The sequence below is a fragment of the Diadema setosum genome, chromosome 14 (genome assembly GCF_964275005.1).
Source record: "Diadema setosum chromosome 14, eeDiaSeto1, whole genome shotgun sequence".
Lineage (NCBI taxonomy): Eukaryota > Metazoa > Echinodermata > Echinoidea > Diadematoida > Diadematidae > Diadema > Diadema setosum.
Genome location: NC_092698.1, coordinates 28,403,784 through 28,427,452, shown reverse-complemented (window position 1 = coordinate 28,427,452; position 23,669 = coordinate 28,403,784). Strand labels below are relative to the sequence as shown.

The following is a 23,669-nucleotide window of genomic DNA, read 5'->3' as shown; positions in this document are numbered from 1 at the left end:
GGCTGTTACATCAATGATCCTCTCCACCTGATTACATTACATTTTTCGGTCAATACAACGTAATGTTACATACTAAACACAAAAAATGCAAAGAAAACCCATTAATAATATAATTGTTAACACAAAAGAGGCATTTGCGCGGCTAATATTAGGAATATGAATGAAATCATGTTAATAAGCTCTATTTCCAGAGGGGAATCTATGTTTCTTATCACCACACCCAACGTTGTAGGTACCTTTTGCTTTCTGGCAGCGGATTTGTAAAGGGAATTACCGGGTCATTCAGGGTGCTACATTACGCTTAGGGGGCCCTCGACCGGACACCCCTGCCTTCTTCGTACTCTACGGGATAATTTTAACAAGAATTGGACAATTTGGTGGATGGCTAACCTCTCAGATAACCGCCATAATTGCGTACTTGGTGACGTTCATTTTCAGTTCTAAGCTTGATAGCATAGCTTTGCATAGGCGCTGTGTACTGTGCTGCATACACACCACATAGACTTGCACACATTACACAGCCATCATGGCTTGTTGTTTGAGCGAAGAAGCTAAAGAACAGAAGAGAATCAACCAAGAAATAGAGAAACAGCTACGAAAAGACAAACGAGATGCACGAAGAGAGCTCAAGTTACTGTTGCTTGGTGAGTATATAATGTTAGAACCACATGTATTGACCTAATATCTTCGAAATACGGCTCGGTGTTATTTTATAATCCACATATCATTGCTAAACTACAGTCACCACGGGCCACCATTGGCACACAGTGAATGTAGCGCGACCTATTCACCACACGCCTCACATACACAGCCAATAGTGAGCCAGTGCAGTGCATGCATGGAACTGCATCATCATACCATGTGTACACTGTCACTGATGACATGATTACCATGGCTGTGTTTTACGTGACCAGTCTGTTTTCCATATCGTCTTAGAGATTAATTTTGCCAGACATTTGAAGGATGTACACGTCCTGGATACCAACTGTAAATTAATCTATTTTCTTTTAAAAAAAACCTATTACCTCTCGTTGTACATGGGTAGGCAGTGCAGTGCCATCTGAATATCAATCTGTGAATGTTGTGTGTATGTGGCCAGGGGGGCGAGTTTGCAATACTGCAGTACACAGTGCAGTTGATGGTGCTGCAAACTGTCATGTAACGTCAGATTCAACATGTTGATAGCCAAATTGGCAATCACACCAGGAAAACAATGGAAATGTTAATAAACTCTGAAGCCACACATGTTGGCTTACATTGTGTTGACATTTTGTTGACAATTGTGATTCAGTTGCCAAAGCCAGTAGGTATAGAGGTCTGCAGGTTTTGTAAATTGTATCGCTGCCGAGACAGTAATTTGTAGAAATGAAGTTCACATGAATTGAAGGAGTGATTTGCACTGGTTTACACATTGCTAGCCTCTTTGGCAGAATAATGACAGTGTATTCTGCTTTTCATCTTATTATGTTTGTATTGTATGATTTGACATTGGATATCAATATGTTTTTAATACTCACAAACAGTGGGACTTTTAGCCTCTCATTCAATCGATAGCAATTTCAAGGAAGTCATTTAATACAAACAGGAAGGGGAAAACATTAAAAATATGCTCTTACCTGTCAAACACTGTAGAGACAGACGTACATGTGTACAGGTGAGTAATAGAATACCACTCCAATAATGTAAGTTAAATTTTTAAAGGCCACCAAGATTATACTTTTTGCTTCTGCAACAGTATTAGCTGGAACCAATGTGATTGAATAATCAGCTTGCAGATTATCACTATGATGTAGGTACAAGGTAGTTCCATTTTTCTCTGAAATGAAATGCCCTACTGTAAACTACTGTAAATTCCACTGGTGTTTTCTTTCTATCATTTTTTTTTTTTGATGCACACAGAGTGAAATAAACATGCAAATAAATGTCTGTTTCTTGTGTTTTCATTGCAAAGTGTCTGAAGCATACAAGAGAATACATCTGTAAACAGTTTCAAGTCTAACCTAGAGAGGTTCTAGAGTCAAGACAAGAACAAATACAACCCCTAAGGAATATTTTTTGTCCATGTAATACAATTTCTGCACAGCGCCTAACAAAAAGTAATGACGACACCGAGGGGCAAATAAGTTGTGTTTAACTTTACGCCCACATCCAAGGTATGTAAGAGTTAGAGAAGCCTTCATATTTAATATCTATAGGCCTATTTCCATGTCTGTAATGCAGTATATAGATCGTCAAAGTCTCCGAGTGTTACCCTTCCTGGCAAGAGTGGATGTAATAGATGAATCCGACTTCAGAGCACTGTGAGTTATGGCGGCCATAACTTGGGGGGGGGGGGGGGGTGCTTCCGAAAAAGAAGAAAAGCACTTTCAATGGGTTATGCAATGAACTAGGTGTTTTGCTATGTCAGTGCATGAATTATCTTTTGTTAGGCATACTTGAAGCCCCCAGTTAGAAATTACCATAAAAAACAGTACCCAAACTAAATTTGGTCTATAGAATGGCCAGTGTATTGTGACATTGTTGTCCCCTTTTTTGTTACTACGTATGCACACTTAAAAATGTCAAAAGTAAACTTGGCATGATTCATTACCTCATGTTAAACCCCACTCTGTATTGGCCTAATGGTACAGTGTTTGATCCTTGTAAATGCATGGTGCATGATGGGAGGGAAATTTATAAACAGATACAGGCTAAATATGTAATTTTGTTAGTGGTGTATTGCGCACTTTGCTTATTGCGTAAAACTATTCCAAAACCATTCTTTCCTTCATTTAGCAAAATGTTTAGACAGGGTTGGAAAGGAAGCTTACTGTAAATTTTGAGTTGAAATAAGATGAAATTTCCTCATTCATAAAGGCCATCTCTGCATGGAATCAGATGAGCACTCGGTAATATGAACCAATGTGATGAATACAAAGATGCATCATTTTAAGTCTTATTATAACAAGCATAATGGTACGATCTCTTGAGTTACATGTATAATGATGGGAGGTTCTATGTGGTGATTGTTTTTCTGATAGCACAGTGACTCCAACACTTGTTGCTATTGTTGGGGCTGTTGAATAAATCTCATAAATATTTCTTTTCTCTCTCTCTCTCTCTCTCTCTCTCTCTCTTTTTTTTTGATAAATAAGAGCATGTATGCTGTACAACCAAGCGTCTGATTTAATTGCTTTAATTGCCTCACTGACCCTAATTTGGGTCGATGAGAGTGAACTTACACCCTTGATATGCAAGAGGGACCATCAGTTTACCACATCCTTGAAGAGTATGATGCCAGTAGAAGAGGTACATTGTATATTTGGTGTGGAGCAGTCACAAAGGCATCCCAGGAGAAAGTTCTAACATGTAAAAAATGGTTGAAAGAAAAGCAATGAGGAAACGCTTTTTTTTTTCCCCTGTACATGTACACGTACTAGTAATGTGAAGAATAATTGAGTGTGTGTGTGAAATGTTGATGTATCAAACTTGGGAATAAAACTTGTATGAAAAAGAATGGGCACGTTTGTGTTATCATTCGTACATGCTGTACAATTGTACAACCTGCTATTCAATAGCCAAGTACTGTATATGCCATATATTTCGCGAGTCTAAATTATTTTGAATGGGGAATTCCTGACGATTTCGCGAGTGGTTAAATTTGTGATCGTGGAGTCCTGTACTGAACAGAGAAATGTACACGCGTACGTCACATCCACATCGGGATCAGAGTCAATATTTTCGCATGTCGTTAATTTCGCGAATAGCACCTGTCTCGCGAAATTCGCAAAAATAAAAACCTCGTGAAATATTTGGCGTATGCAGTATTGCATGAGACAACACCAGCTTTGTATAATGTTATGCATGCAGGGCAGATTATTGATTTGCAATTGCTGCAGTGGCTATGCAAAGTTACTTGTTCATGCTGTACTATGTGTGTAAGACATTGTTTAATCTCCCAAGAATTGGCACTGCTGCTTGTGGTGACAAGAGCGAGTAGTAGATAATGACTAAAAAAGAAAAAAAAAAAAAGAAGTCAGTAAGATTGATTCACTGTATAATATTGAGTTGCTCATTGGCATATTGCATGGCCCCATACATGATTACGTGTGTTGGTTAAGTGGGCAATTCACTGGGTTGGACAGATCATGATTTTGTCATTCGGTGTACAGGCTGCACCCGAACTTTACTGCTTTATTTCTGAAAATATTGTGGTCTCATTGTTTTAAAGTGTACCAATACCCTGGAAATCAAATTTTTGTACAGATAGAATACACAAACAATGGCCATAATTCACCTGCGATGGCCCCTGAAAGTATACATATTTCGATAAATCAGATCATGGGGGTGTTTCATCAACGTTAGTCAGCGCTGACAATCACCATAGTAACAGTCAGTGACCAGAGCAACTCATCCAATCAAAACCAAGGATTTTGCTGAAATTGTCAGCACTGACCAACGTTGATGAAACACCCCCCCAGATCTCTATAACAATTTGGCACTTGTGCTCCACATGTTTAAGTTCTGCTCCATAAGTGCTGGTACTGATTTGTGCGCATTTTAGCTACTGGAAGTATACCCGTATGCAGGAAATAATATGAAGATTCTATGTTGATTGGTTAGCTGATCGTGCACATGCATTGCATATCACTACCATTCAAGACATATTTTGAAATAAAATATTGATAGCAGCATCGTTCAATTGAAAGAATCGGGTGATCGACTACTAGTCTCTTCAAGTCGTTTTTGTTTTTGTATACTCTTTAAAATTACATTTAAACCCCAATAAATAAAAATCGGAATGACAAACAATTCTGATCTTTTGCCGAGAGCATGTCTCAAGTATATTCTACAAATATAGCAAACGAATAAATACTCCGGACATTCGTACACTGTAAGTCTTTTTTGTTGTTGATTTTACTTCCAAACTGGTAAATTCCATTTGGATAGTGTGCTGTGTGCTTCTTAGAGTTCTAGTTATGGTCAAGCCTTATGATTATTTAATGATTTACAAGTGCAAATTGAAAATGCTTGAAATTTAAGCCAATTCTACGATATAAAGATAAATTAGGAAAAAATATAGGTCATAGGTAATCCTGGGATGAGACACACACTGTCGGTGTAACTGTATATAAAACATTTGTTACATTTGCGCTATCAAAATTTCTAGCTGCTGAAAGCTGCAATGCATGTGATTTTTTTTTTTTTTTTTTTAGATATACATGTATATCAAAATTCACTGCCATCCAAGGAAAAATGGAATTCTTTCCATGTGTACACCTTATATCAATGTCTTTTGTCAAGGGTACTGTACAGGTGGAGGTGCTTTTGGGCTCAACATTAAGTTGTCAAATAATAGAATACATGTAGGCCTAACTATTTGTGAGTATGTTATCTGCTTGGATAATTGACTACTGAGAGCTGTACTGTATGCAACACCCTGAAATAGTCATTGTGTAAGTATAGAATTAAAATACTTCTGTGTTCAACATGCATGTGTAACCATCAATCTGGCACCAGTACATACACTGGGAAATTATACCTGCGTTCAGACAGAGGCAGTTTTGGTCGGAGTAACTTCGTAGGAAGGGTCGGAGGAAGGTCGGAGGAGTGCCCGTCTGAAGAAGATCGTTGTAATTTCCTCCGGTGGGGGGAACTTACCACGACCTCTTCCTCCAACCAAGATACTCCTGAGTTTTTACAGGAGTATCTCACCACCACGACTAGCCGGTCGGAGTAAATTGCTATGCGGACAAGCCCTCGGAGTATCTATGACCTTACAAACCTTATACGACCTAGGTAAAACTTCCAGAGTCAAATGCGAGTACACATGCGCTTGCAGTACAATTCAACCTAGTCGATTGCGAGGGAGAAGCTATGTAGCGCTCAGAAATTCTCATCAACAAGAATGGAGAAGATAAATGCCGTTGGTAAAAAAAAATGGTATGGTCGACGTGCGCGGCGCTACCACTTCCGGAAGTTACAATGACCCTCCACGGTGATCCCTGCGAAGGCCGTGGTAAATTGGTCGGAGTTTCTTCCCACGACCGTCGTGTGGACATAGGGTCGTGGTAAGATAAGCATAAATTTGAATTCTAATTGCTGCGCGATAAAATTTTAGTCCGACTAGAAATACGTCTGAACATGGCTATAGTTAAACAGCAAATTTGAATATTCAGGAATGCAATAGGGCATAGATCATTGCACATTCCATTGAGCTAATTGCCAATATTACATGCACAAATTCAACAGATATTTGAAGACCTGCCATTAGCCCTCTTCATCATAACGGGTACAATTGTAGGCCTACAGTAAATAACGTGCGACTGCCTCATAGGTTGCATACACACATTAGCATTGTGCATGAAATACCAACAATGTTCAGTCTTAGAATATTTTTCTAATGATATTTCTGCACAAATATGTCATGGTCCATAATGACAGTTGTTTATAGATTTATACATGTGTACACATCCTAAAAGGCAGAGAATCAAATCTGTCTTAAAAATTTGAGAAAGGTGCATTTTACCCATGGCCATTGTATGCACTAAGAATGATGGAAATGGTAAAGGCATTGTCAGTAACATGACTGAAATGACCACATGTACATTGTATTTTCAAGGTGCCCACAGGGTGATGCATCTGCATAGGGTATACAGCTGCAAACCTTCCATCACAAGATCACTCCTTGCATCTTTTTTGTTTCTTCAAAGATTTAAAAGAATTTCGTTATGGTAGTGCTCATCTGATCATCCGGAATGATTTCAGCTTGAACACCACTGAAGTGCAACAAAGTTCAATGCAACATTTTATGTGTTATGATGTTCACTGCATGATTAGAACCACAATCTGCATAATTGGACAAACTGTGGCTGAAACATTTCCATTGCCCCCATTCATGCCTAACAAAAGAAACAAGAGCAATAATCACAGGGATTTCATTTCCCTACCAGAACTTGCTATTTTCCAGCCAATCCCAGATATATTCTGCCTATTGTGCAGCCGAAACTTTTGCAGATCCTGATTGTCAGTAGGACAGAAATTAGTGGGACCATGCAATAGGGTTGCGTTGTGCTTGCAATGCCATTAACTTCTACTCAAATATTAATTAATGCACTTAGATTCATCACCATTTTGTCTCTGGGTGTGTTAGCACGAATGTACATGTTGCCATGGATAATGATGATTGGTATGATCAATTTTTATGGTTTAATTTAATATACATAATGGAATAATGGATTTCATGTGGGTTGATTTGCAGAGGTGTATACCAGCCACCATTTTAGTGGGACTTCCCCTCTTGTTACAGTGTACAGTGTACTTACTGTAAGGTACTGAGAGTGGAACTTACGGAGAGCCCCTCCCTCCATGACAAAAAAAAAAGAAAATAAAGAAGAAGAAGAAGATAAAAATATTAGAGTTAAAAACTACATTGCAAATCTTCCTCAAAAGCTACATTGTAACTGCACCTGCATATTTCAATTGAGGTGCCATTCCTCTGATTGTGGGTACGAAAGATTTACCAATTTCCTTGTATTGCTGGGACACAAAAAGATCTGCACAATGTAACTCTGATATGCATTGACTATTGTGTTCCAGAGTAGTTAGTACAATGTATCTGAATTTACTGCATTCCAACTTCGTTCAGATATACAGAGTTTTGGGTGCGACTGAATACAACAGTTTAACACCCTTGAATGCCTTCTGAGCAGCAACCCTGAAAGCTTTGTGACACTCCTGTGCATTGTCATTGAGAGTGTTGTAAATGGCGCATGCATTTCCTGCAGGCTACAACCACATCCGTGTATGACTTTTGGAGGCGCCATGTTTTATATAAACGTACACATTACAAGAGAAATGTGCACTTCACTATATTTACAGTAGCGCATTATTAGCTGAAATTACAGTTGTGTGTACCGGTCATTCTAAAATCTACGAAGCGTACTGCTATGCATAAAGGTTGTAAATTGAATTGCTTTGATATTGGTTTTTCCTCTGTATATCATCAAATATATTGGTACCCTAAATTTCCTTTGTTCCAAAAACGACTTGATTATGCTACATGTACATAAAAAATGAATAGTAATATGGTACAGAAATGTATGAACTAAGGAAATGATTACTTTAAAACACACCTTAAAAATTGTCATCTTACAATTTCTTAAATTCACTGAACCAGATTTTTTTTCCTACCCTGCCAACTGACTCTAAATTTAATATGACAGATGTATTGTATGTACATTACTATAGGAGGATTAAAAACGGTGTATGTTAGCATTGCGAGATGATTATTCACACATTGATAAATTTTTTCTAACATCATATTCATAGAAAGATAAAGTAGCAGATACAAGGCAAGAGCATAGGGCTCCTTATCAAGGAGGTATACATTTATAATGGACAGAATTCATGAATACATTTACATTCTAATGTGACATATAATGATATGATGCAAATGAGAGATACTAGCATGCAACCAAAGACCCCGTTTACAGTGCGAGGCTCGGCCGCGGCCGAGCCGCGGCCGAAATTGAGGCCGAAATGCGAGGCCAAAATTGGCCTCGCATTTGGCCTCGCTCTGGAGGTGGTCTCGGCCGCGGCCGAGCCCTGCCTCTTCTTGGTGTAAACGCAAACTGGGCCAAATGCGCGGCCAATTGCGTGGCCAATTTTAGTCTGGCTTCCAAACCCTCTGCCTGTATCTTTCGCTATTCAGGATATTAACCCCCTCAACGTCGAAAACTAGTATAGTTTAAGGTGGTTTTGTCCTGCAAAGGAGTTTTTCCTTCGGCAAAGGCCTTTGCCCGAACGGCGTCTTCGGCCGAGCCCAGCAGTGTAAACGGACAAAATTGCGAGGCTCGGCCGCGCAATTGAGGCCGGACTCGGCCGCGGCCGAGCCCGGCCCCGCACTGTAAACGGGGTCAAAGTCTGCAGATTGTTGGGGCAAAATCATCCCACAAAAACACAGATAATTTAAAAAAAAAAATCACACACACATACGCACATAAACAAACACCCGCACGCACACAAAACACACTCTAATGTGAAGCATGTGAAATATTCTTTTTTTTTAACTGCATTTTTATTTCTTACAGCAAACATCTTGAATTTTGAATCACCTATTGCAATATTGGTATCCAAAATCTTATTTCGTCAGAGAGTGACTTCATTTACTCTTGAATGTTTGCTCAGTAGAATGTCCCATTTCTTCTTTGTCGTACGGACTACAGAAGTTACAAAGCATTATGAACATTGGGATACATGGGATCATGTTGATCATTTAAGTCTACAAAATTCAATTTGAAATGTACATGGAAATAAAGGTACTTTATGCTTTCAGCAGATACGCACACTCATGTGAGGTTTTTCCCTCCATCAGCTCCATGTGACTTCAACGTAGAAGTGAATTTTTTTTTTTTTTTTTTTGGTGATTACCCAAAGCTAGATTCATTAGCCAACATTCAGGGCTATAAAGTGATCTTTTTTAGTCCCTATTTCTCTGTCCAAATCTGCAGAAATATTTGTGAATTGGTAATACATGTAAGTGTGATCAGAAATCTGGTATTTTAGACTCTTTGAAATGCAAGTGCCTCTTTACCCAGACCAGGGCAAAAACCACACTGCTTATTTATGGTCTCTGGTATGCAATCAGTTTCCATCCTGTTGGACCCGGCTCTCTCTGGACAAACAGGTTGTCATCTGCCTGTGACAAGTGCATTATTTGCCCATGATAAACTTAACCCTGGCAAATAAATATTGAGTCATTATGCATGTTTGCATGTATAATACCAGAATGGTCTGTGCTGACACGCAATATGATTTAAAATTTCTGCCCCACCCCAAATGATGCATTCAGCAAGTGCTTTTGTGTGTGTTAGTTTTTTGCATGAGGGCACAGTGTGCCCCAACTCTGCTGTCCAGTCTTATTATTATTATTATTTTTTTAAAGTAATGAATGTTACCGTTACCCCATGGGGTTAGATAAAGCCTGTACAGATAATTCAAAGGATTTAAACTTCTATGGTTTGAAGAAATCTGTGCAAACTAATAGCACACACACACAAAAAGTAGCCTGAACAACAGTAATTTGGCAGTGTTGCTGGGTACTGAAATTAGTGGCAATATTTTGGTGTCCACAGTAGCATGTGTTTCAGCTGAAGGAGTGCATCCAAAACCTGCAAGGTGAAATATCAGAACTGAAATTCTGAAGATACTGCTGCAGTTTTGTTTGGCATCCAAACCTAAAGCTTTGTGTAACACATGATGATGATGATACATGATACCCAGAAGTGATAGACAAAAGAAATCATCCTTAAAATCAAATAAGGCTAATATTTCCAGAAAGAAAATGAATGCATTCGACGATATCTGACATGAAAAAAAAGAAAGAAACCAAACACCTTTTGGCTTAGAAAAAGGAGATTTCTCATTCTAGAAACAGATTTAGAACAGTTGAATACGAATATGCAAATGGTGAAGTTATTCCATTTTTTTCAACACTTGCCACATAGGTTGTACATAGATTTTCACATTTCCAGTTCATTATTCAAATGCAATTTCGCCTGGGTGTCAAATCCTGATACAGGTTATGTCTAACTGATCATTTAATTTATTCATCAGGAATAACAACATATTTTACATTTTGATAACAGAAACATTGAATGTTTGTCATTACTTCTGTATACTAGCAATGAAAAATTGAGAGGTGATGACATCATTAAATCATTTGCATATTAATATCAACAATACAAGAACTGTTCTGAAGAAATTAGTGAAACTTTACAATGCCATTATTTCCCTAATTTTTTTTTTTTTTTTGATATTGATCAAGTATTCATTGTTACTTTTGTAAGATCTTAATCTTTCTTATCTGACTAACTTATTATTGTACTTGAATTTTTCGTCTTTAAATCTCAACTACATGTACCCCAGGAATTCTCTTAGCTTTCTACCCTTTTAGAAGGACAAGCAGGTAGGCCTGAACGCTAGCGAGCTTGCCCGGTGTGCGATCGAGGTTAATCTGGGATTGGTCACTGTGTGACCTGATTGCAAGTTAGTGCGTCCCAACTGCAGGTCACAGCATTTTTTTTAATGTATCCCAAACCTTGGGACCTCAAGCGACCTCACCTTTGTGGCGGCAACTGTTGCAATTGGGTGCGAGCTTTGATCATCGCCCACCATTCGACCTCACCGCAGCTCGCAGGAGATCGCTCCAGCTCGCGCCAGATCGCAGGCTTGGTCGCACAGTGGGCATTGAGATCAAGTGTATAGGGCAAAAAACAAATGTGCATGGGCATTACTATGGCTGAAGCTCGAGTGGTATTCCTAACTACAATGTATGTGATGTTTTGTTACAGTGTGAATGGAAAGCTCAAACATTATTTGATTCATTGTCAGTACTTTGTCATGAAAGCAAGGCTACAATGACCCAAGCTTCACTGTACGATTTATCCTAATTACTGGTAATTTCATATAATATGTTTTCCTCGTAGCCTTGAATGCTAAAGAAGTCATGCACTTGTTTAATTGTTGTATGAACATAGAAAGAAGTAGACACTTGCCACATTGCACTCAACATTTTAGAATGTTTATCTTTTTATTTTGTTTGCTGCAAACAAAACTGGGAGAATTTTGTAATTGTGAAGACAAAAAATAATAGTTTAATTATTGGGATTGGGAGGCCTTCTCACTATTGTTACTGTGTAGCTCCATTCTGCAGTTTGACCGGAGGAGCTGAGATTGTAGTTGGTAGTAGTTGGCACGGGCGGGTCCAAGCTACGCATTTCAAAACGACTTTGTGTTTATCAACTCTATTGAAATACATTTCTGGCTCTAACACATTTGCGAGCACACTTTTTTTGTCGTGTCCGAAACTTGTTTCTAACCCCATATTCAAAACAGCTTTGCCTTTATCAATTGCCCAGCGCTCCCTGAAAGTTGTTGGGAAACCTTAATTCCATGCCAGAAGTGAGTTGATAAATGCACCCCAAGTCTGTCCTTTCCAAATTGTGAGGAGTGTTCAGGCACTGACCAGCTCTCTGTTCAAGCTGCTCTGAAAGGTAACTGCACAGTACTGCATGGTAAGACTGGCAAAAGATTGAGAAGTTTGCAAAGTCTGCACGATATTGTGTCGGTCTCACTTTCAGCCAAACTTTTCGATATTTGGATCAAGAAGTTTTGGTCATTCGTGCATGTGCGCAAGGGAGAAGAAAGAGTGCGCCGTCTGATGGCTAGTGATTGTGACGTAACAATGAGCACCTGTACAACAATAGCCGTGTGCTTCGGAGGCACCATCCACAAACAGGTGTTAGGCTGGTCTGCCCCCCCAAGGAAAAACGCAGTATCTACATCCAGCTCCATTTCTAAACAACCGAGATATTCACCATTTTATATTTTTGCCAAAGCCCCTGGAAAATATGCTCTTTTGAAAAATTCCTTCATTGTGGAATTTTAGTCTATCTAGCTACCAATTTTCCTGGAAAATATCATTTTGTGTTTTTGTTTTGTTTTTCAGTTATTGATGAAAATGTAGATACTTTGGGGAAACCCCACGCAATTGACTGATTTCCCCAAGGAAAAACGCAGTATCTACAATGGAACGAATTTCCCCAAGGAAAAACGCAGTATCTACAGCGGAATGGCTAGGATTAATCTTCTGCCATAATTATGTATGCATGTATACATCATTGTTCCTGGGGCCCTGAGGGATGTATCCTCCACCCCCCCCCCCCCATTTATGCCCTAATTACAGAACAGGCTTCATAAGATTATTAAATAACAGATCGTTCTTGGAACGTTTTGCTTAAAAGTGTATCCCAGACCGATCTTGCTGTAGGCCTAACGTTATGTCGATACGTGTTTAATATGAAGCTTGCCAGGGCTGTAATGTGATGCTACATGGCCTAGCCGCTAACTAGCATCTAGAATACTAGATCTAGATCTGTACAGTCTAGGTTACAGTCTGTCTAGACCAAAATAAATCCAAATCGGATGTCTGGACCTAGATCGATCTAGACTAGGTCTAGTTTTTATATTGTTTATTCTAGGCTGGCTACGTAGCAGGCTACACGAGTCTACTGCCTCAGGCTATACATGCACGATGCTCACAGAAAAACAAAAATAGCCTAACGTTAGAACTGCAGAAGGTTTAAGCCCTACACGAGCCAGGACTCTTTGATTAGAAAAAAAAAAAATACATCTAGAACCGGTCTAGAATGAAGTGACATCCGCTCTCTAGGCCTATTCCTTCTGGATTGAACCTAAGTTTAAAGTCATGTAAATTTGTAATGTAACTTTTTTTTTAGTTGTAAGTTATGTAGCATGCAGCATGGGATCATGCATGCATTTTACGCAACCCAGTCTCACTAGGGTCTAGACACTGTCTAGATCCGATAAGAATTAAAATACAACTTATTCTTAACTGTCTCTATTTTGTCCATTTACCGTGGGTACCTATTTTTCACATGGACCCTAATCTATTGTCAACTATGTAATTTTAAGACAGTATGGTATGGAGTAGATAATTGAACATTGACACTTCACTAGACTTAGGTCTAGGATTCTAAAAAGTGGTTAAGTTTTAGACTTCTTACTACAGGCCTGCCCTAGAGTAGGCCTATTCAAGTCCTACACTAGATCTTTCTTTAGGCTTTCGGAATACGGACCCTGAAAGTTCTGATTAACGTTAAGTCTAACATTAGAAAAGAGACGCAAGACTCAAACGTTACTGTCTAGACAAGTCTAAAATAGGCCTAGGCCTACTTAGACTTAGATCTAAGGGAGGGTGTAACATGTTACATAACCTGACGTTTATCCGATACAACACAAATAGATCTAGATCTATTGCCTTTCGACGAAACTTTCGGATTCGGAGCCTGAGGAATTTTGACAAGGGTCTAGGCATAACAAAGTTACTTCACAACAAGTTAATATTGAAATAGTACGGATAATGTTCATCATTGAGGTAGAATATGAAAGAATAAAGCTGATCGTTTATCACACGAAGCGAAGTAAACACAAATGTATGCATTTGTGTTTAGGATACCTAGGCCCTACCTCGCTTCGTGTGACAAACATGCATTTGTGTTTACTTCGCTTCGTGTGACAAACAATCAGCTTTATTCTTTCAATATTGAAATAGTTTTGAATAACTTACTCATTATCTGCAGATAAATTTTTCTTGAGGGCTAGGCTCACGAGCAATTTTCCCCACGACAGCATTTTGTTTTATTCCAAGTACACACTCCCACTGTATGCTGACTAGCCGGGCCCTGTGCTGACTGTACTGCTGCACAGCATCAGTGCAGCTAGCTGCAAGCTGTCAGTGTTGTGTTGTATTGTTTAATGTGCACTCGGTTAGTCTTAATCACACACTGTGTTTTATATTAGGATCACGATCTCATCAAAATATTTACTAATCAGTATTGTTTCGGTTAGATATTTTGAACATTATGTCTTATTATTGAGTAAGTATATCTAAAGAAAGTAATTTACGTTCAAATTACAGAATAACCGGCAAAGTGTTCACATATATACATAACAGTGTCTGGTAATTAAGACTAGCTTTGTAGATACTGCGTTTTTCCTTGGGGAAATATTCATCATGTAGATACTGCGTTTTTCCTTGGGGAAAGTGCAAGTTAAGTGTAGATACTGCGTTTGGCAGTTACGGAAAAGTGGCTTTCTAAACATTTTTTCAAAAATCTGAATATGTCATATGAAGAAGGATTGCCCACTGACTATATTTATGCAAAAAAGTGAAAATCGCCAAAAATGTTAGATACTGCGTTTTTCCTTGGGGGGGCAGTGGTCGTGTGACAAAGATCACAAAGTTTCAGTTTCTAGCGGTCACGATAGCAAAAGATCAAGAAGTTTGGATGGGGGTGGGGGAAATATCCTAAGTTGGAGTAAGAAGTAACACGAAGAGTTTCGCGGGAAGTTTGCAGTCACACTAGCAAAACTTTGAGATCTCAAAGATCGCAGTCTTAAAGCCTTACAATTGTGGCGAGTGGTTTGTGCGGCACGGAGACGAACGCAACACGCTGCCTCCCCCTATTCTGTATCAAATGTCGTGACACCGAATGAGAATAGCGCTGGCTCAATGGGTCAGCGAACACACGCTGGGTCTATGACCCCGTTTACAGTGCGGGGCTGGGCCGAGCCGCGGCCGAGCCCAGCCTCAATTGCGAGGTCGGGCCCCGCAATTTTGTCCGTTTACACTGGCGGGCTCGGCCACGCTTTTAATTCAAACCTTTCAATATTCTGTTTGTAAACAAATGCAATTTGGTATTGTCTGGTTTTCAGACCCTTTGCCAAATGAATTCCGTGGTTCGGGCAAAGGCCTTTGCCGAAGGAAAAAAGATCCTTTGCAGGACAAAACCACCTTAAACTGTACTAGTTTTCGGTGTTGAGGGGGTTAATATCCTGAACAGTGAAGTAGTACAGGGAGAGGGTTTGAAAGCCAGACTAAAATTGGCCGCACATTTGGCCCAGTTTACGTTTACACTGAGAAAAGGCCGGGCTCCACCTCCAGAGTTTGGCCAAATGCGAAGCCAATTTTGGCCTTGCATTTGGCCTTTTGCGCGTTTACACTGAAATGAAGGTGGGCTCGGCCGAGCCTCGCACTGTAAACGGGGTCTAAATCACCTGAGCTGTCCGAGCCACGAGAGCTTCCGATCAGTGCCGAATGAACACACACTCACAGTGCACATGCGCATGAAGAGAGGCCAAAAAAGCCGCGCGTCTTCTGGCATCTCTCCTCCAATCACCGCAGCTTGCGGTCGCAATGTTTGTGTATGATGCGTACACACACACACACGTCTCAGTGGCAGCACTGTCCCACACGTTTATGGATAGCACTGCAGTCTGGCATTGCGCAATTGCATTTGTTCGTTCGGAAGAGTTACACAATAACGTACCATTAGGGGTGACTTTAACCTTCTCAATATTTTGCCAGTCTGACTGCACCTCTAGAGAGCTAGGCAGTGTGGAAAGTGTGTCTCCATTATTTGCAGTCCAGTATGTTGCTACATTCAATACAGTCGTCAGTGTATGTCTTCTGAGATTCATGCATGTTGGACGAATGTGTACAACTGCTTTGAAGATCACAGTGAAGGTCAGATATGATGTTCACATACATGCACATAAAATTTTTTAACGTGATTAGAGCAAAACATGGTTGCGTCCCAACTCACCTTGATATAAACAGCATTTCAAAAGGCGAATTCCAAATGTGCGTTTACATTCAGCATTTTGCTCTAATCATGTTTACATGGGAAGCATTGCAAAACATTTTATAAAGACATTTATAATGCTGTCATCTCAATGCCTTTCTGGGTCATATGAAGTAGACACGCATGCTGAACAGTTTGTTACAATAGGACTTTAAAATGTTTCAACAGTGCACAGTGCATGCTTGGGATATTGGCTTTTTTTTTTTGAGCGTGAAAAAATGGAGCATTAACAGTTCCCCAGAGAACGGCCTTTTGTACAGCATTTGGAATCCGCATTTTGAATCAGCTTTTCAAAACGCTGATTCTGCTTTGGCAAATTGAGCATAAACGCACCCTTAGACTACATAAATGAGAAGGCAGTCTCATAGGGCACAAGCAATTTCATGTTTGTCTTATGGTTGCTTCTGTTCCAAAACTATACCATTTTCCATACAGCTGAAAAGAGCAAATACTGGTATAATACATACTGTATGGTATTTGAACATTTGCACGTCCTTCCAATTGGATAATGTCATCACCACCTAATTCTCCTGCTAATACCAAAACGTCTTTGGGCCATGATGTAACAACAAGCGCGTTTGCCGTTTTGTAATTGTTCTGTCATTAGCAGCAGTTAATAGTAGTGCTTTAGTGCAAAGGAATCAAGTATTTACAGTGTACCTTACATTTCAGGAAAGGAAATTTAGTAATGATGTGTGTGGACACAATAAGAGGCTTGTGCAGCAATGACAAGATAAATGATTGTAGAATTCTCTAACCTTTGTAATTTATGTGTGCAATTTTGATGAAACCGTTTACACCATTCTGTTTGATTTGAATATGTTTGTGTACCCGGAAACTTGAACGTGGAGTGAGATTGTATTGTAACAATTTTACCAGTAGGCAGCTTTTGAATGACGGTGTATCTACAAGTGAAAGGGCAGATGCCAGTATCCTTCATAGGTAGATACTCGAGTGTAGCAGGTGAAATTAGGAATGTTCATCAGTCCTTGATCAGTAGTCGCTTCTTTGACATGATATTGTGCACTTAATGGTACTGCTTGTATAGAATGCGCCAGATTATGACATGATACCAAGTGCAGCAGCATGTACTGGCACTTAATTGCTACCAGCATATCTATACCTGTCATTTGAAATGAGTTTCCTGGTACCTAATGCAAAGTGCTGCCTTGTGAAAAGAATTTTCAGTGGAGATTTCAATGTGTTTTTTTTTTTTTCTTTTTGTGGTATATCATGAGCTATCCAATAAGCTAGTTTTATATGTATGTGTGTGGGTGAACAGAAATGCTGGTGCTGTATTCTTCTCTCTCCCAAAAAAAAACCAAACAAACAACAAAAACCCAACAACAAAAAACCAACAAAGAAAAAACTACTACTACTGGGCCTATCCAAATTAATTAGATTGATACAGAAATTGCATAGGCCAAAGCTGATTATTGGTAGCAGTGTGTTCAAAATGCCACTCCCTATGAATGACCTTCAGCGCTAGTCCTAACGTTGTGTTTGAATAAAGGATGGCAGGTGTATCCATAAAATGCTCACGATGTTGCAAGGCTTGTCTAGTGACAGGAATTGTGGTGGTAATGTAGTGAGCATTACATGTACATGTGAAGGTGGTACCTGGGAAATAGTCCATGCATTGTACAACGTGTCTTTGCTCTATGCCACTTCACTAGTATGTGTTTATGACTGCATGTAGGCTATTAAAAGATCTGTCAGTGTTTTGTGTAGTGTCATGACTCTTTTCATCTACATGTAATATGATTTAATTCTCGGTATCGCCAGTACCTGAGTGCCTTGTGGCAATTATCGTTTTAGATACATTATGGGATAGCTCAAGGGACAAACTTGCCACAGTTTTGGCTGCATATTAATGCACTCCGGTCACATTCCGTCTTTATCCAAGGGTATTTTTTGTTGGAGATTTCTTTGCTTACCATCATGTGACCAGCACATTGAAGCCTTAAAGTAATGAACCATGACTGTAGTGACTGCAAATCAGTAAAATTTAGAAGTTTTAGCTCTTTTTCTACTACTTTTAACTTAATTCTAACTGAAGAAAAAAACAGCAACAAAAGAAAAGCAAACGAAAATTGCATTGAATTGCATGGCAACTGAGACACGCAAACCAACCGGAAGCAACAGTGCCCCCAAGGAATCCCACAGTGCATCTGTGACAGGGCTCTGCAGCATGCGCAGAAGTTTTCTGCGCATTGGCAATACCAAGAAATCTCAGTGCTTTCCTTCCAAATGTAATTATAAACTCCATGTCATAAATTTTTACTGATTGGTGATATCACATCTATTTGATTCTGAAGGGAGCATGTTTATTAATTTGCTGGCTGGAAACACATCCATGAGCTGCTTCCCTGTTGAATATTAGGGCAGTCCCTTCATGTTCTCCTTGACAAAAGCATTGCATCATGGAGTAGATACAGTACAGTCTACTGTAAATGCATAAATTTTTGTGGTACATTAATTTTTGTATATTTCGCACTACATGTACTTCTGGCTTGCGCGAATATCTTCACTATTTTCTCTGCCCACGAATATGTCTGTGAGTCGTTTAGCGCAAAATATTTATCACGGGAAAATATTGACATTTACAGTAGTTTGTTCAGCTTCAGTGTAATATTACCTTTTGCGACAGCAAGAATGGTTGTACATTGTAGCAAACAGGCATGTGGCTTTTGTAGGTACCCTGTACTGTAGTATGAATGAACATGTGACTTTTTTTTAAATCCCTCACTGAGCAACGTTCAATTCGTTTCCTGCATGGACCTTATTGTGGATAGTGGATATGTATAGAGGCGTACAGCTACTCGATTTTGTTCCGTAGAAGTGCTAATGAAACTTGACTGGAAAGACTGGCTTGCCTAATATTAAAAATTTTAAGCTTGTGATGTAACCGTCTGAAAATTTCCCTTTGTTTTTATTTTGTCGTTGCAGGTACTGGAGAGAGTGGTAAAAGCACATTCATCAAACAGATGAGAATTATCCATGGGGCAGGCTACTCAGAAGAGGATAGGAAGACATTCACCAAGCTTGTATACCAAAACATTTTCATGGCCATCAATGCAATGATCAGAGCCATGGACACACTCAAGATCGCCTATGGCGACCCAACAAACGAGGTGAGTTTGTAAGAAAGCAGTGTTTAGAAATGCACCACCCGTACTAACAACCAGACAGTGGTTCATCAACACTTTTAAACGAGTGTGTAATATCTTCCTCCTCATAATCACTACATAGTCTTGCTATTTATTATCTCACGAAGGCATGTGCAAGGCTGATTTCCTTGTACATTGAAACATATGTGACCTGCTACAACATAAGGATCCGAAAGTTGGGGGAAGTTGATTTTCTGTAAATGACATGACATTATTCCCTCACTTTTCTGCTTAAATTTCATATATAACACGACACATAAAAGTACTCGGCTGCGGAGATATTGGTGATTTTTTAAGATTATGTTGAGTGGTCTAAGAAATCAGCGTTTCGAGAAAACCACCTTCAAAGTTTTCCTTCCAAAGCAATCATGATCAAGGGGAGGTGAGACAGTTTTCACCTCTGACAATAGAAGATATGCTCCGAGCAACCTCCATGATGTTCATTCAAGCTTAGTGCCATCCGTCTAGCACGACCAGTCAGTAACCAGGATACCATGCACTGACCAATAAGATTGCTCCCTCATTGCTAGGAGCGGAGTCTATCTGCAGCGCTAAATCCAAATCTTTGGACATGTTTCTGTTCCGCTGAAAGTGAGAAAAATCATGGCCCAGAAAAACGATATTTTCTTGCCTTTCCTTTGGTCGTTTAACTTCAAAATTTTGGCAGAGGATAGACGAAACATTAGCCTACAAAAGTATGTCAAAAACAGAAATTCCAAGGTTCTGACAGATTTTGATGATCTGACTTCGAACTCGGTTTACTCAGCTTGGCCGTCAGCGACTTTCGGATCCTTTTGTTGTGGCGGGTCACATATGTTGTGAGATTGTTGTGTAGAAGGGAGTGGGATGTTCGAACTGATGGCCTTTGTTGAATGAAAGATATTAGCAGGTGCTGCACTAATGAGCAGACAACAGTGCAAGAGTGCAGACAACATCATTATGAAAACATGTTTTCATCTGTATTTTTGTAGAAAATGTTTGCCCTTTGAGATTAATGTATCAACTTCTTTCAGAAAGATCAGTACTCCCAAGTATGCCAATCCTTTAGAGAATACAGCTCAGAAGGCATTTGACCTGCTAACACCAGCCTGTCAACTGTTTGCAGAAGATCTTCTTATACAAATGATGCACAGGATAGAGTGCGTTAGTGGAGGCGTATAGTGCACTCGAGGGTATTTACAATTGTGAAACATGCACGAGGCGAAGCCGAGTGCATGTTGCACTACATTGTAAATACCCGAGAGTGAGCTACGCTTCCACTAACGCCACGAAATAATCCTGTGCATCATTTGTTTTATAAAATGGGTCGAAAATTCGAAAACTAACAGCATTTTCCAGCGTTTTTCACGTACCTTTGTGGGTCAAGACGTCCGAAGATGTTCGTCCCAAACATTTACGCACGTCGCACTCGGAAATTCCGCACATATAGTATAAGTATGATGGGGGGTTGGGTTTCCGGACACTTAAGTTCCCGCATGAAAACTTACTTATTTTACATAGAATATGCACCCTTTACCTTAAAGACTTGATATAGACTCCTCATATAGGCCTACTAGACAACATACTCTGAAAACGGCATGAGAATTAACCTGCTAAATTGTTGGATTTGCCCTTCAAAGTGACTCCATGTACGCGTCCGGTCCCACAACGCTTAGTCTACTGTACTGTACAAAGTGTACGTATTAACCGTATACGTACGCCACACATGTTATGCACAAGGGGAAGAAAGGCCGGCCGGCCGGCAGCCCGAACTAAAAGTAACAGGATTGATAGTGCGTACTGTATGTATGCATGCAATTCAAAGGAGCTGCCGCGCGCACAGACGATTGGCAATAGGATTTAACCACGGTGGATTTAACACGCAGTGCGATGGGACTAGAATAACCAAAGCACACGTGACTCATTTCAGCGCTTCCTGTTGGCTACATTCTTGAACCCATTTTATTGAATAGTTGCTATATCTTCCAGTAGCATTAAGGAGAGAAGTAACAATATGGGATAAATGCTTTATCATTGATCTGTCATAAGTTGAGCATTGTCAAATCTTGATCAGCCGAATGCCTGTTCTTGACAACATTAATCCCATTTTTGTTCTGTATGATAATCCTGCCCTTTGATGATGGTGTAACGTGCATCGACCTAAATTTTTGCTCAAAATACAAAACTTACGAAACTTGGATACTGTAAAGCCAGGAATTTTCACGTGCATGAAAATTTCATGAATTTTGCGAGGAGCCAAGATTCAAAGAAGTAGAGTGCACACACAAATTTTGGTCTACACAGTGCATTCAATGGCAGTGGCAATCACGAAAGTTTCATGCCACAAAAAAAGGCCGTCAGCTCCAGTTTGTCTAAGTTAAATGCTGCGAATGTTTCTGGTTATTCAGTATGTACAATGCGAACTACAAGTTTGAGGGAAATATGATGTGGGTGTGTAATGTCCAAAATTAGTTTTGCTTGGAGTCAATGGTGACATCAGCATCATGATAGTTAATACTGTCGGGGGTTTAAATGCTTAATATCTGTGGCTAAAGCATTTGATTCATTCCAGACTTTGTTAAGAATGAGAATGTGATGTGGCAACCCACCAATTACAATGTATTTTAAAGAATATTATTTCCTAGTTAGCCACATGGTAAATCTCGTTACCGTACGTCAGTTTCATGGGTGTTATCGGACCTGTGGCTGGGGGTGTGTAGGGAGGGTTGTTTCCTCTGGAGCACCTGCGAGGGTTTGCCTGTAGACCTCAGAAGTCCTGTGGCAGGCAGTGTGTTCAACTCTCATGCTAAGAGCTCTCTGATGGATTGGTCCAAATGCTTACGCTACGTTGACATCATGTTCCCAGCGGCCACAGCAATCATGTTTCAGGCCACCATCTGCAAAACGGAATAAATGTGAGACAACGTTGGGGGACAGGATGGGCAAACGTGACATGATGTGATTGCCTTGTCATATTTTTTTTTAACTGTCACAAAATTTGCCATGGCAGTCACAGTGCTGATGAGAAAACTAATAGGCCTTAGTAAAATGAGGTGAACGCAACATATTGTGACGGCACGTAATCTGCCATAACAAAACTTGAAGGCAGTCTGTAGTGGGATGCAATGAGAAATATCTGTAGTCCAGCCTGACCAGGCGCCGTGAGAACGTCGTCTGATAGCTACATGTACACTGGAGCGAGGAATGGAATGAACAAGAGTAGAATACAGAAGGAGAAAAACGGAGAATATTCCATGTATCCACAGGGCACTACAATATGTTTCGGGCAAATGGTTCTAATGTGGCCACCAGGATCAAGGTGTTAACTGAACGTAGCATTACATACGTGCATCTCCAATTACCAAATCCAAATGATCCTCTAGTCTGTGCATTCAAACTTGCAAACAGTATGTCTGTAGCTGTATTAGCAGTTGTTGAGTCAGAAAATGAAGCAGGATCCCATTTATCTTTTATTCGTTTTGAAGAGATTGCAGATAAACTGTAATGTAACAAATTTTAGCGAGCAGGTACCTTATGAAATATCAGTGCAGGCACGTATAAAGGTTGTCCATATTTAGAGGCATAGTAGAACATCACGTGAAGTTAACCTTATTTAGGGCAGGTATGTTGCTACCAGTTGATACATTAGCACAAGAGTTTGTGCATGTGATGACATCAATGGTATCCCGAGTACCAAATGAAAATCAGCCATTTTGTTGAATTATTTATTTTTTGTTAAAAAGGTTGTACCCTGGCTTGCTAAAAAGTGGAAATTATTTTGGTGCTGGAGCTAGTGGCGTTAGCCACTACACTGCAGTGCACTGAAGCACACGCTATTGCTAGCACAGCGTGCCATGCATGCAGGTATAACATGCAGTGGCATGGGAGTGACTATGTACATGCACACACAGTGCATGCATTTTTCTGCGGCTGTCCTCAAGTGGACGTGAGGTTGCGCTACACAACACGGTAACCCAGGGTACTATGGCACCCCGGGGTAACGCGTGATGCATCATGTGCCCATTTGATGAATACAGCTGGGCACTTACAGTTTGAGGGATCAACAATAAATATAAGTTTCTGTTGAATAGGTGAGCACTACTGCTGGCCTCATGGCCACAGGCTAGGTAAAATGACTATAATGACCTGCTTCCAGAGTTCACCATCACCAGAGATGTGCATACAAGTTCAGTTTGAGAATTCGCCTGTAGCCCGCTTTCAAATCACTCTAAATCCAAGCCTTAGGGTGCGTTCGAGCGCTCTCCTAAAGCGAACTGTACCGTACCGTACCCGCGCTAGAGGAGCGCTCGAA

At 40.0% G+C, this 23,669-nt stretch overlaps 1 protein-coding gene across 1 annotated transcript in view; it reads left to right on the top strand.

Annotated features, from left to right (window-relative positions):
• Positions 1-243: 243 nt before the first annotated feature.
• The window catches only part of LOC140238104 (guanine nucleotide-binding protein G(q) subunit alpha), a 70,070-nt gene continuing 46,644 nt past the window's right edge, over positions 244-23,669 (top strand). Inside the window, exons 1-2 of the mRNA XM_072318035.1 lie at positions 244-644; positions 19,158-19,342. Coding sequence (XP_072174136.1) covers positions 527-644; positions 19,158-19,342 — 303 coding nt within the window. The 5' untranslated portion in view covers positions 244-526. The remainder of the gene's footprint in view (positions 645-19,157; positions 19,343-23,669) is intronic.